A 14,227-nucleotide genomic window follows, 5' to 3' on the forward strand; every position below is an offset into this window, starting at 1 on the left:
ACACAGAATTCCTATAGATAAGAAATCAGTAAGCAAAAGTTGGCAACCCAATAACAATGAGCAAAAACCCTTATATATCTTATAAAAGTGGATATTAAAATAGCCAATAAACATAAGAAATCATTAGACATTAGGAGTACACAATTAAATTAAATTGCACAATGACATATTACTACATACACTTCAGAATGACTAAAATGGGGAAAGAAAACCTCAATATCAAACATTGGCAAGTATGCGGCACAAATGGAACTCTTATAGTCATAAAAGTAAAATTGGTGCAACCACTTTAGAAAACTCATTGGAATTATTTACTAAAGCTGAACATATGTATACCCTATGATCCAAAAATTCCACTCCCAGATACATATGCAACAGAAATGAATTAATATTTGCATTAAAAAGGTATAAGATTGGTCATATCAGGTTTATTTATAGTAGTCCTGAACTGAAAACCACTAAATGTTCAGTAACAATAAACTGCATAAATAAATTGAGGTATATTCATATAATGGAATATTATACAGCAATAAAATCATATATAATGTTGAGCAAAATAAGCAAGAAACAAAAAATAAATACTGTATAATTCCATTCATGTGAGAATCCTGCAAAACTAATTCATGGTGATAAAACCCACAAAACTAATAATCTATAGTGATTAAAGTCAGAATAGTAGGTCCCTTTGTGGAGGTTAGTGGCTAAGAGGTATGTGGGGGAGGCTTCTGAGGTTCTAGTAATGTTCTCTATTTTGCTCTGGGTGTTGTTTACACAGTATATTCATTGTAATAGCTAATCTAGCTGAATCCTTTAGATTTATGTACTATGAGGCTTTTATACTAAACCTCAGTAAAAAACATTTACCCCAAAAGAGGTAGGGCCAAGGTATACAGAAATATTCCAAATAAAATACCCAAGAGCTGTGGTATTAACAGTAAACAAGGTGGAATTCAGGCGAACAACATATAATATGAAATGAACAATGGTGACTAATGGTAAAGGTTGTAATTTAAAATGTGGATATACTTTTTAAATACCTAAACATAAAATAAGACAGCATGAATATTGTTAAAAATAAAAACATAGCAGATACAAAGAAAAAGAGCCAGAAGTACATTATTAATAGAGTATTTTAATTCACCTATTCTTCATCCTTGACAAGTAAAATAATCAAAATGTAAGTAAGGACCTTAAAGACTTAAATAACATAACAAGGTAATATTTATAGCTATTTAATGCTACATATTTACTTTAAATAACTTTTGGGTCAAAAAACTATAAGCAAATTGCCTACCATATAGAAAATGATGCTAATAAAATCCCAACTTATTGAAAACTATATGATACATTTAAGGCAGAGTTCAAAGAGAAATTCATCATTGAATACTTATATTGATATGTAATAAATAATAAATGAATTAAGCATATACCACAAAAAGTTGAAAAGGGAAAAATAAAATGAGACAAAGGAAAGCAGAAGTAACTAATAAATATCAAAACAGAAATTAATAACTTAACAAAAAAGTTAAACCTATTGCTTGAGGCTAAATAAAAGATAAATAGATCAATTGTTAGATAGCCCGATTAAGGAAAAATAGAACACCAAATAATGAAAATATTTTTGTTTAAAGAGAAAGTATAAATATACAAAATGAGAAATTATAAGGGGTAAATGATTTGATACGGGAATTTTACTAAAACTTTAAAGAGTAGATAATCCCAATAGTTCCTGGGCATAAAGAAAGAAGAGCCTTAAAAGAAAAGATTGATGTCTGATTACAAAAAAATTGCTCAAGGAAAAAAATACTAGAAGCAAAGTTAAATTGAGAAAAATATTTAGACATCATGTCATAAAGGGATAATCTACTTAGTTTATGAAGAGTTTCTACCAATTGATATAAAAAGGACAAATGACTCTATAGAAAATATGCAAAGTATATGCATAGACGATTCACAAAAAAAATTAAAGAGCTCTTAAACATAGAAAAAGGTGCTCAACATCACTTATGAGAAAGGTAACTTATTAATATAAAACACCGACATATCCTTTTTACCTACAATATTTGCAAAAAAATTGATAACCAATGTTTGTATATTATCACTAGAAGAAGAGAAAACTGTTGCAAATCTTAAGGTGAGCAATTTGGGAGTATCTATACAAATTAGGCATCTACTCTTTGACCTAGCAACTCCAATTTTAAAAATTTATCACATAGATATACCTACACAAATTTAAAATGAGGTATGTACCAAGGTTAGTCATTGCAGCATTGTTTATAATAACACATTGGTAGCAAACTAAATGCCCTTTAATAGGTGAATTGATTAAGTAAATTACAGTACATGTATGCAATTCAGTATTATACAACTATAAAAAAGGAAGTACTTTATATGATGACATGGAAAGACAAGATATATTGTAAAGTGAAATGAGCATGATATAGTAAAGCACATAAAGCAGGACACAAAAAAAGAATATATGTCTTTTTTTTTTTTTTTTTTTTTGAGACAGAGTCTCACTTTGTTACCCGGGCTAGAGTGAGTGCCGTGGCATCAGCCTAGCTCACAGCAACCTCAAACTCCTGGGCTTAAGCGATCCTACTGCCTCAGCCTCCCGAGTAGCTGGGACTACAGGCATGAGCCACCATGCCCGGCTAATTTTTTTGTATATATATTTTTAGTTGGCCAGATAATTTCTTTCTATTTTTAGTAGAGACGGGGTCTCACTCTTGCTCAGGCTGGTCTCGAACTCCTGACCTCGAGCGATCCACCCGCCTCGGCCTCCCAGAGCTAGGATTACAGGCGTGAGCCACCGCGCCCGGCCAAGAATATATGTCTTTTTGGTTTGTTTACAAACACAAATTATCTGGAAGGATAAATAATAAGCTAATAATGTTTATTTTTCAGGAGGATGGTAACAATGCATAGGGGCATGACGAGTGGGAGAGTTTTATTCAATTTCTTTTTGATGTTTGAACCATATAAATGCATTATTAGTCAAATTCAGATGATGAATGAGAATTTAAAATTAAGTTAAGTTATATAAATTTGATATAGGACATTGAATTATATCTTATATTGAAGATTTATGACTATGGAAAAATATGATCAAAGTAATATTTTAGGATATTAGTTTTGCAACAAGACGTGCAAAATGAATTGTAAGAGGGAGAGACAGAAAGCAGAGACACCTGCTAGAACATTTCTGTGATACTCTAGTTATGGTGTAATAAATACCTAAATTAGAATGGTGCCAATGAGAATGCAAAAGAAAGGATAAGTATATGAAAAATTTTCAAAATAAAAGCAATAAAATAAGGATTGAAAAGATACAATTGAAAAGACAAATTTATACAGGACATACCTAGATTCAGGTAGCCTAGATCCCCAAAGAATGAGGATAAAGAACTAACAACTTTTAAGTAATAGAATAAATTGAAGAAATGTTGCAATTCTAAATTACTTTTTGGAAGTCCAAATTCATTGCTTTATAAAGACCTTATTATATTTTTATAAATTTGTATAAGTTCAAATAAAAATAATGCATATGAAAAGGAATTACAATTTTTTGATACTCTATAAAAACAGATCTACAGTTCAGTATCAAAGATATACCTAATATTTTTGGTGCTTAAAAACTTGCACAATATGGGGGGGGAGGGGATGGGTATATACCTACATAATGAGTGCGATGTGCACTGTCTGGGGAATGGACACACTTGAAGCTCTGACTCGGGGTGGGGGGGCATGGGCGATATACATAATCTAAACTTTTGTACCCTCATAATATGCTGAAATAAAAAAATAAAGAAAAACACTTGCACGATAGTATATATACATTATAGAAAAGCCATAATATTTAGATAAATAAAAATTTGAAAAATAGGCAAATCATTCATAATCCCACTACCCCCAAATGTCTGTTAACTCTTTTTTTCAACATACAGTACCTTAAAGCCTTATTCTGAGGAATCTTTATCTCACATTTTTTGTATATTTTAATGGGCACACACTTTATCTTGATGTTTTATTTCACACCATATTATATTACCATTTTTCTTTCTCTCTCAATGAATATACATATTACCAAACGGTTGTCCAGAGGAATGGTATCATTTGCTCCTGACGTATAGTGTCTATTTCTCACTAATTTAGTTCTAGCCATAGATGACAAAGTTTCTATATATTACCAATTGTATTTGATACTTACTAAGCATTATTAATGTATCTGTGAAATATCTTCCTTTAAAATATTTTTAAAAGTATTGTACTTATATCTCTGATGCTAATTTTATTTTGGGTCAGAAATATTTTTAAAGACATTTATTTCTATTTGATTTTTGGGATCAAATATACGGTAAATTTGAGAAATGGAATTATATTTAATTACTAAAATTATAAATTTCACATAAAATTATAAAAATAAAGCAACAGATTACTGCAGTGAATTATCAGAAACCTGAAAAATACCACTCATGTTTACCTGAAGTAGGAGACTTGCAGCGCTCAAGTTCCAGGGGAACTGGACTGTCATTCAGTTCAGTTAAACCTGAAAATACAATAGCAAAAAAATAAAAAAATAAGAAAATAAATTTTGCTAGCACTTTGTAGGTAACTTTTATTTCTTAATTCCTATACGTTTAAAAAGGCTTTTTCTTCTTGTGAAAAGTACTTTCCCATGTCCATGTTATGTCAATTATTCTGAAAATTTGTTTAAACAAATGATACAGGAAAAAATAAGGAGCAATAACTGATTGACATACAAGGGTAAATAAACACGAATGCAGGAAAGATATAAAATACTTTTTCTTATTGTTTTCATAGCAAATAGCTACTTTAATAAATGACCCAATTTCATCTAAAAATAGAGCATGAATAATAAGAATTAGAAGGGGTTTCTTTAAAAGACTTAATCAAATCTTCTTTCAGGAGAAATGGTTACTGGCTTTCAAAAGATACTTAAGGAGATGCTATAAATTTAAAATTCATACTGATTTATAAAAATATAGTATTGTGTATTAAATGTTAAGTGATTTGTTCAATGATATCGAATTACTTCTTATAACAAAAACTACATTTTTCTCTTATTTCTAGTATTTCTTGGTTTCTATTCTGTCACTTTCCTGACAAATATAAGATAGGCAAAACAGATTAATAAACATTTTGTAAGTCTCATTACCAGCCAGTCTGCAATCCTATGGCACTTGTAAAATATCCTTCATTATGGTTTTTCTATCCTTGTTGGATAGTCTCACGTACTTTTTCTTTTGTAAATAAATATTCATAGTTTCTACTTTAATGCAATTCTCTATACCCAGAAACACTTGAGAACTATTGTCAATGACCAAATCATCTTAGTTCATCTTCTTTCCCATAACTTCTTTATACAATTGGTACCAAAAAACTTGCTGTAGGTCCAAAAAAATATAGAATTTTGAAACTGAAAAGGCCCCTTGTGATAACCTAGCCCAATTCTTATGTTTTATAAATTAGAAACTGTAAATTCAAAGGGTTCAAGGTCACAGAATTAAGTCAATGGCAGAGCTTGAGTAGAACCCAGTACTCAGATTTTACATACTATATTATTCTGAATTAATATCATTTCAATTGCTCATAGGGTTTTGAGTACCAATTTTGAGGCTTATTGTTTGCTCTATTTCTTACTTCACTGAAAGTTTAATTTGATGATATTTAACTTAATGCTCATCCAATTTTTAAATTTCTAGTTATAATCATAATACACTTAATATTTACTAGTATAAATATTACTATTAATCTGGAAGTAGACATTCACCAAACTTAATTATCTTAAGTAAAGCCGTAATCCTAGAGATACAAATTGGATAGGAAAAAGTTTATGACTAAATAAGGAGTAAATGTTAATTTACAGAGTTGCTATAAAAATACCCCAGGTACTGCTTGAAAGTTTATTGATTTAAGCAGGCTTTGTTGTCTGACAGAAAATTAGAAGTGTAGGTTATAAAGGGGAGGAGACTGCTAGAACTAGAAACATTAAGTAGCAGAATAACAAAACTAGGCAGAAAGAGGAGTTATAATGACTAGTGAGTGATCTGAAACCGTGTAATAGAGCAGTGTCTTACAGATCTCAGAAAGATTTGGAGGATATCACTAAAAGTTGAGTCAATTAAATTTATTGAATGCCTAATGTGTCACATGTTCTCTGTAGTAGTAATAATATTAATAGCAACTAGTACGTATTATTTTGTACCTAGTACTTTCATAAATTATCCTTTTCACACCTACCAATACTGAGAGGGGTTATATTATTCCCATTGTACAAGATAAGAAAACAGAGGCAGAAAGCTATTACATAAATTCTCCTACCTTACACAGCTAAGAGGTAGGAGAGCAGGGATTTTATCACTGTAGTATGTCTAGTAAGCAAGAATATATTATGTATATGTTAGAAAGAGTTCCATCAAAATTTTAAAATAAAAAATTTGGTGGTTAAAGAGCTAACCTTCATTTGTCTGAAAAATATCACATTTTCTATTTCTGTACTATCTTTTGAATCTGTTGTTTTCTCTAGTTCCTTCTGAACTCATACTTTCCTGATGAAAGTAAAAACTGGACTGAATGTGGACATAATAATAATAGTAAAACTATTTCCGTGTGTCAATTTATAATGTGTCCAAATCCTAAATTAAATATTTTTATAGTCATTATCATTCAATCCTATATAATTATTCAAAATAATCACTATTTTAAAATAAACATCTAAATAATTTTTTTTCTGACTATAGAAGTAATGCTGGCTGGGTACAGTGGCTCACACCTGTAATCCCAGCACTCTCGGAGGATGAGGTGGGAGGAACATTTGAGGCCAGGAGTTTGAGACCAGCCTGGGCAACACGGTCCCTGTCTATAAAAAATAAAAAAGTTAGCCAGGTGTCGTGGCATATGCCTTTAGTCCTAGCTACTTGGGAGGCTGAGGCAGGAGGATTGCTGGAGTCCAGGAGTTTGAGGCTGCACTGAGCTCTGATAGTGCCCCTGTACTCCACAACAGAGTGAGACTCTGTCTTTAAAAGCAAAAAAAGAAGAAGAACTAATGCTTTGTGCCTGTAGAGAACTTGGAAGATTCAGAAAGGAGGGAGATGTAAAAACAATATGATTTAATCATAATTAGGCTTATTTCCTTCCTTTTATGATTATTTTTACCCCAATAAGGAAAGTTTAATATTCTGAGTTTTCTATATAACACTATTTCATAAACGATTCCTCCATTTCATAAAAATTTCGTCAAATCATTATAAGGATATACCATGCTTTTTATTTAACATTTCTCTATTGTGAAACATTTAAATTTTCCAGTCTTTACTACTTTACTATACTAAATAATACCATAATAAATAACTATGTGTGGAAATCTTTAGGTTTTTTTTTTTTTTTGCTATGAAAGATTTCCATAATCTTTCCACTATGATACAACAGCAACACCAGCAACATTTTACATTTTCACCAGCAACTATGGGAGTTCTTATTGTTCAGTATCTACACTAACACTAGGTATTATCAGTCTCTTAAAATCTTAGTCCTTCTAGTTATAGTAGTACCTTATTATGATTTTAATTTCATTTTCCCTGGTTACTACTGAGAATTGGAACCTCTGCATGTGCTTATTGGCTAATCATATGTCTGTCTTTGTGATGTACTTACTCAAGTTTTTGGCTAAATTTTTTCATGTTAGACAGCTTATCTTTTTGTTATGTAGTTTCACGAATTCTTCTAAAACTATTTTATTTAAGAATATTTTGTCAAATGTAGGTATGGTGAATATTTTCTTCCAGTGTGTCCTTTCATGTTCTTAGTGATGTCTTTTGATGAGCATAAATTTAATTTACTTAAAGGACAATTTATTATTTTTTCTTTTATTGTGATTTCTTTTTGTTTCTTAAGTCATCAGTGCCAAAGTCATGGTCATGAAAATATTATTCTTTGTTTTCTTCTAGAAGCTTTTTAATTTTTAGCTTTCATTTTTAGGTCTATAATTCAACCCAATGTAAGTTTTGCTTATAACATGAGGTAGGGATTAAGGCCCATTTTTTCCCTATTTGTTTCCCCAGTTGTTCCACCATTAGTTGTTAAAAAGACTTTCCTTTCTTCATTGATTTTTATTGGTGTCTTTGGCAAAAATAAATTGACCATACATATATGGGTCTCTTTCTGGACTCTTTATTCTGTAATCATTGTTCTTTTGTCTTTTTACAACTACCATACTACCATAATTGATGTAGTTTTATAATACATCTTGAAATCAGGTAATGAAATCCTTCAATTTTATTCTTTTCCAAGATTGTTTCAGTTATTATAGATCCTTTGCATTTCCATGTAAATTATAGAATCACTTTGTCAAGTTCTACAAATGATATGCTAGATTTTTATTGGATTGTGACAAACATAGAGATTAATTTGGTAAAATAAAGATCTTTATAAAATTTGAGTTTTCCAACCCACAAACATGGTATTCCCCTCCATTTGAATGATTTTTAAAAATAAATTTATAATTTAAAATTCAATTTCTTTCTGCAATATTTTGGAGATTTTGGTATAGAAGTCTTGTATATGGCATTTTTCAGGTCTTCTATTTCTTTTTTGATCTTCTGCATAGTTTACATATCCATTATTAAAAGTGGGATACTGAAATTTCCAACAGAATTATTGTTAAATGGTTTATTTCTCCCTTCTGTTAGGTATTGCTTCACGTAATTTGTAACTTTTATTAGGGCAATATATGTTTATAATTGTTATATCTTCTTGAGTGATTGATACTTTTATCATTATAAAATGTTCCTCTGTATTTCTAGTAACTTTCTTTGCTTTAAAATCTATTTTTTCTGATATTTCAGCTTTCTTAGGGTGGTTCTCTACCATGATTTTTTCCATCCTTTTACTTTTTTACTTTCAACCTGTTTACATCTTCAAATGTAAAGTGTGTCTCCTGAAGACAGCAAACACTTGGACCTTGATTTTTTTTAAAGAAATTCAGTCTCACAATCTACATCTTTTAATTGGATTGTTTAATCCTTCCATATTTAATATTATTGATATAGTTGTCATTTTCCTTTTGGTTTTCTTTATGTCTCATGTCTTTTGTTTCTCTAGTCCTCCATTACTACTTTGTTTGGCATTAAGTGAATATTTTCTATCACAACATTTTAATTCTCTCTCTCTCTCTTTTTTTTTTTTGAGATAGAGTCTCGCTCTGTTGCCTGGGTTGGAGTGAGTGCTATGGCATCAGCCTAGCTCACAGCAACCTCAAACTCCTGGGCTTAAGCGATCCTACTGCCTCAGCCTCCCGAATAGCTGGGACTACAGGCATGCACCACCATGCCCGGCTAATTTTTTTTTATATATATATTTTTAGTAGTCCAGATAATTTTATTTCTATTTTTAGTAGAGACAGGGTCTCGCTCAGGCTGGTCTCGAACTCCTGACCTCGAGTGATCCACCCGCCTCGGCCTCCCAGAGGGCTAGGATTACAGGCGTGAGCCACCGCGCCCGGCCAACATTTTAATTCTTTTAATGAATCTTTCACCATATTTTTTGGAGTTTTGCTAGTGGTTATTGTAGGACTTACCATATACATCTTATCAGAATCTACTTCAGATGTATGCTAACAATTCTAGTAAGATATAGAAATATTACTTTTTAATAGTTCTAGACTCTCTTATGTGCTGTTACTGGTAAGCATATTACATCTATATATGTTACAAACCCAATAAAATATTGCTATAATTATTACCTTATACACATGATTTTATGCCTTTTATAAAAACTGATAAATAAGGAGAACAAGCAAAAATTCATAACCTTCTGATTTACCATTTCTGGTCTCTTCATTTGTTCTGGTGGACTCAGGTTATCATCTGGGATAACCTGCTTACTCAAATACAACTTCACTCCCATCTACTTCCTTTGTGCTCTTATTGACAAATATATTTCATTTCTATATGTTATAGATCCAAAAGGTAACAATTATATACATGTTGTTTTACAAATTGCTTTAAAATTAGTATCAGTTAAGAGAAGAAATATGTATTTATATTGTCTTTAATAATTACATAATTAATAATATTCTATTTTTTGCTGGACATAAGATTTTTGGTTGATAGTGTTTTTTTTTTTCCTTTAGATCACTTTGAATATGTCACCCCACTGCCTTCTGGCCTCCATTGTTTCTGATGATCTGTTAATCTTATAGGAGTTCCTTTGTGACAAGTCATTTTTCTCTTACTGCTTTCAAGATTTTCTCTTTGTCTTCATCTTTCAGCATGTCTACTATGATGTATCTGGTGGTAGAGATTTTTGTATTTATCCTTCTTGGAGTTCATTGAGCTTCTTGGATGTATAGATTAATGATTTTCATCAAATTCATAAGTTTTCAGTCATTACTTCTTCAAATATTTTTTCTGTTTCTCTCTCTCCTCTTCTGATGATCCTACTATGTGTATGTTGGTGCACTTAATGGTGTCCCATGTGTCTCTGAGGCTTTGTTCATTTTTCTTCATATTTTCCTCTCTTCAGAATGCACTGTCTCTATCAGTCTATTTTAAAGTTTGCTGGTTCTTAATTCTGCCAGCTCAAATCTACTGTTGAGACCTACTAGTAAATTTTTCTTTTCACTTATTGTACTTTTCAACTCTAGAATTTCCATTTGGTTCTTCAGATAACTTCTACCTCTTAATTAATATTCCCTACTTTTAAGCATGTTCCTTATACATATTTATAATGGCTGCTGTGAGATCTTGGTCTGTTAAATCCAATGTTTGACCTCTCCCACAGGCAATTTATGTTGTTTTGTTTTTTCCTGTAAATGGACCACACCTTCCTGTTTGCACGTCTCATAATATTTTGTTGAGCACTGGACATTTTAGGTAATATATGTTAGTAATTCTGGATACTGATTACTAATTCCCCTCCTCATTCCAGTTTTTGTTGTTGCTTTCTTGTTTATTTGTTGAATGACATGGCTAGACTATTTTAGCGAAGTTTATTTCTCATACATTCTGAAGACTGGTGTTGCTTCTCAGAAGGCACAGCCTTCAGTACACATACAGTTACCCTGTAATGGCAGTGATTTTAGCAGGGTTCTCTTTAGCTGTCTCTTTTTTCTGATAAGTTGCCTGCCTCTGTTAATATCACACACAGCCTATTAGGCTCTACAATCTCAGCCAGGTAATTGCTCTATTATTTTTGACAATTCCCTGAAATGTATACTGTGCAATGTCCTGATATAATTAAATTTTGTCAGGAGTCATTTTTGAGGCCAGTCTTTAAGGTTCAAATCCCAGGTGGGTTCTTCTTAGTTATCTCTGTCCTTGGTTCTCACTGGTGAACTAGCTTATCTATGGCCTAGCTTGTTCTTAATGAAGAGGAGCTATCAACCTTCTCTAATTTGATTGTCACCAAATTCTCTATTGGTGTTCAGAGCATTGTTAGGCTTGAACTTCACCAAATTTTGTTTCAAATAAAGCCTGTTCCTTTGGGAAGAGCTTCAGAGTTCCCTGTTCTTATAGACTGTCCATCCCTTTGGGCAAAACCTGAGCCATTAGTCTGGCCCCTGGGTTACAGCGGTAACCACTGGTCTTCTCAGCATATTTTTTCTGGCATGAAACCTCTGCCCTATGAGCAAGATGGGGTGAGGGCAATCAGGGCCTCAGTATTTTTGACCTGTCATGCCTGGGGAAGAGATTCTGTCCTATAAGTGGGGGATGGGCAGGAGAAAGGAGTCTCTGATTTCTTGGTCACACTTCCCAAGAATTTGGCTTCTTCAACTTGAAGTTGATGCGAAACATTGGCAACCTGGAGCAGGGAGAGAAATTAAGTGGGTTGTTGCTCAAGTGCCACAGATTCTCACTGTTTTTACCAAGTTTCAGTAGATTTTCTCAAATAAATGTTCCTTCATTTACTGTATGCCCTTAGGACAATTTTCAGAAACTTGAAATGGTTGTTTTTAAAATATTTTTCAACAGTCATACTTTTCTGCTGGGGAATGGGTCCATGATACTCCTCAGGCTGCAATCTGGAAGTCTATCCTGTCCATGGTAATTTTTTAAAAGTTCACTTCCCAATATAAAAATAGTTTTTTAATGATATAAGGGACCTTCAGAGATAATCTTGTCCAATTACATCATTTTAAATTGTTTCATTTTTTAATATATTATTTCGTAGATAGTGAGTTAAAAATGAGAAAAAAAGTGGTTTCTGGTTATAGAATAATGGATTTGGTTTCCAAGGTACCCAAAACTTTAAGACACTTAGAGGTCTTACAGTGAAAAGATCATACATTGAAAAGCATATGGAGTCACTTTATTATTGGCCATGAGTTTGGCTCCTACTTATTCTGTGTGACTTTCAGAGATTAATTTCATTTCTTTCAGCTTAATTTTTTTTTCATCTGTAAAGAAAGCTACTAATAAATATCCATGTGCCCCAAATGGTTAAAATAACTATTAAGTAATGTAACACTAAGTCAAATTGCCTAGCACAATCCCAGAATAGAATAGACACTTAATGGAACTAGATTATATCTCCCCAAATATGTACAATGCAGATTTGCTTTTCTGAAAGTTAGGAAATGATTTATGTAAAGACTGTACAGTATCTATTATAATGAGACTGTAGAAATTATAACCAGATTATATTATTTAATAGTTAAACTTCAAGCCAAATTTTCCTAAAATTTATTTTTAAAAGCAAATTGCAGGATATACCTTTGAGTCATTAAAGAATAAGTCCCCTTTCATAATATATGATATTGATCACCAAGAGAAGACTTTAGGAAATCTGATTTTAAATCTTAGGGCTTGTCTGGGCCCTCATGGAGCCCACTGGTAGGGACATGGAGGATCTCTTTAAGTCCTTATAAGGACATGATTTTACTTCTGATATGATACTGTAAGTCTCTGGTTAGAAGAAACTATGATTATATTGCAGAATTCCAGTGAACCGAGCAACTACAGAAGCTAGTTTTTCTCTCATTTGTCAAATTTGAAAAGTCCCCTAGCTATTCATTTGAGACAGAGCCTGCTACCATGCTCTATACTACTACCATCATCATTTATTTACTGATCTTATGACTTGTGTGGGTATAGAGAATATAAAGAATTTTAGATATGGTCTTCAGATTATTGTTAAGCATTTGGAAAGGCAGAGCATAAGCATAAAAATAAGTAGCCATATAAACAAATCTAGGCTAAGTGCCTGCTAAACGGTTCAGACACTACTGTGTACAAGCTTGTACACTGTAGACATTTATATAAAGGAATTGGCCTAACAGGCTCTATGGAAGCAGGAAACATTTACTAGTAGGAAGTGAAATTTGAGTAAGATATAAAAACTTGGCTTAAAGGGAGTGTTGTTGTAGAATAGTAAAAAATTCATCTGAAAATATAGATAGGAATTATATTTTACAGAACCCTGAAAGAAGGTTTTAAAAGGTTTGATTTTTTTATTCTGAAAGAAATATAATGAATATAAGGAAATATATTATTGAGCATTTCTTAGAACTTCTTTAAAGGTTACATCATGATTGGTATTGTAGAATTCTGATGAAGTAAGTGCCTGTTTCTGCTTTCTATCCCCAGTCCCTAATTTCACTTCATACCATAAAAGCATTACATGTTTATTACAGAAAAATCATAAAATATGGTAAAGCTAAAAGAAGAAATTTGTAAAATCCACAATCTCAACTTTTTTTGTCTACACAAACACACAGATGCACACACCCCATCCTCATGTAGGGGAATTTCACCTTCAGAAGGCTAAACTGGGATTCAGAAGTCTGAATACGTATGTTAAACCACCTGGAGACTACATACAGAAAGGTTTTTGCCCGAAATCTTTTATGTGGTGTAGGGTATGGGTGTGAAAGAACGGTGTACAGCAGGGGTCAGCAAACTTTGTGTGTACAAAGCAATATAGTAAATATTTTAGGCCTCGTGGGCCATATGGTTTCTGTTACAGCTACTTAACTCTGCCATTGCAGTGTGAAAGCAACCATGGACAATATGTAAATGAATGACTGTGGCTGTGTTCCAATAAAACTTTATTATAGAAACTGAAATTTCATATAATTTTCAGAAATGAAGAAATATGAGAGTATCTAGTAAGTTTCTGTTTTAGGAGCAGTAGAAGATAATCAATGTTCTTATAGAAGGCACCAGGAACAGAGACGGGGGAAGCACCCCAAAAAGGGATGCTCTGC

The 14,227-nt window shown here is 32.1% G+C and overlaps 1 protein-coding gene across 1 annotated transcript in view; it reads right to left on the minus strand.

The window, feature by feature from the left end:
- Positions 1–14,227, minus strand: part of STXBP5L (syntaxin binding protein 5L) — a 313,084-nt gene that overhangs the window by 57,192 nt on the left and 241,665 nt on the right. The window contains exon 21 of the mRNA XM_045556950.1: positions 4,484–4,549. Coding sequence (XP_045412906.1) covers positions 4,484–4,549 — 66 coding nt within the window. The remainder of the gene's footprint in view (positions 1–4,483; positions 4,550–14,227) is intronic.

The sequence above is a fragment of the Lemur catta genome, chromosome 1 (assembly GCF_020740605.2).
Source record: "Lemur catta isolate mLemCat1 chromosome 1, mLemCat1.pri, whole genome shotgun sequence".
In the NCBI taxonomy this organism is placed as follows: domain Eukaryota; kingdom Metazoa; phylum Chordata; class Mammalia; order Primates; family Lemuridae; genus Lemur; species Lemur catta.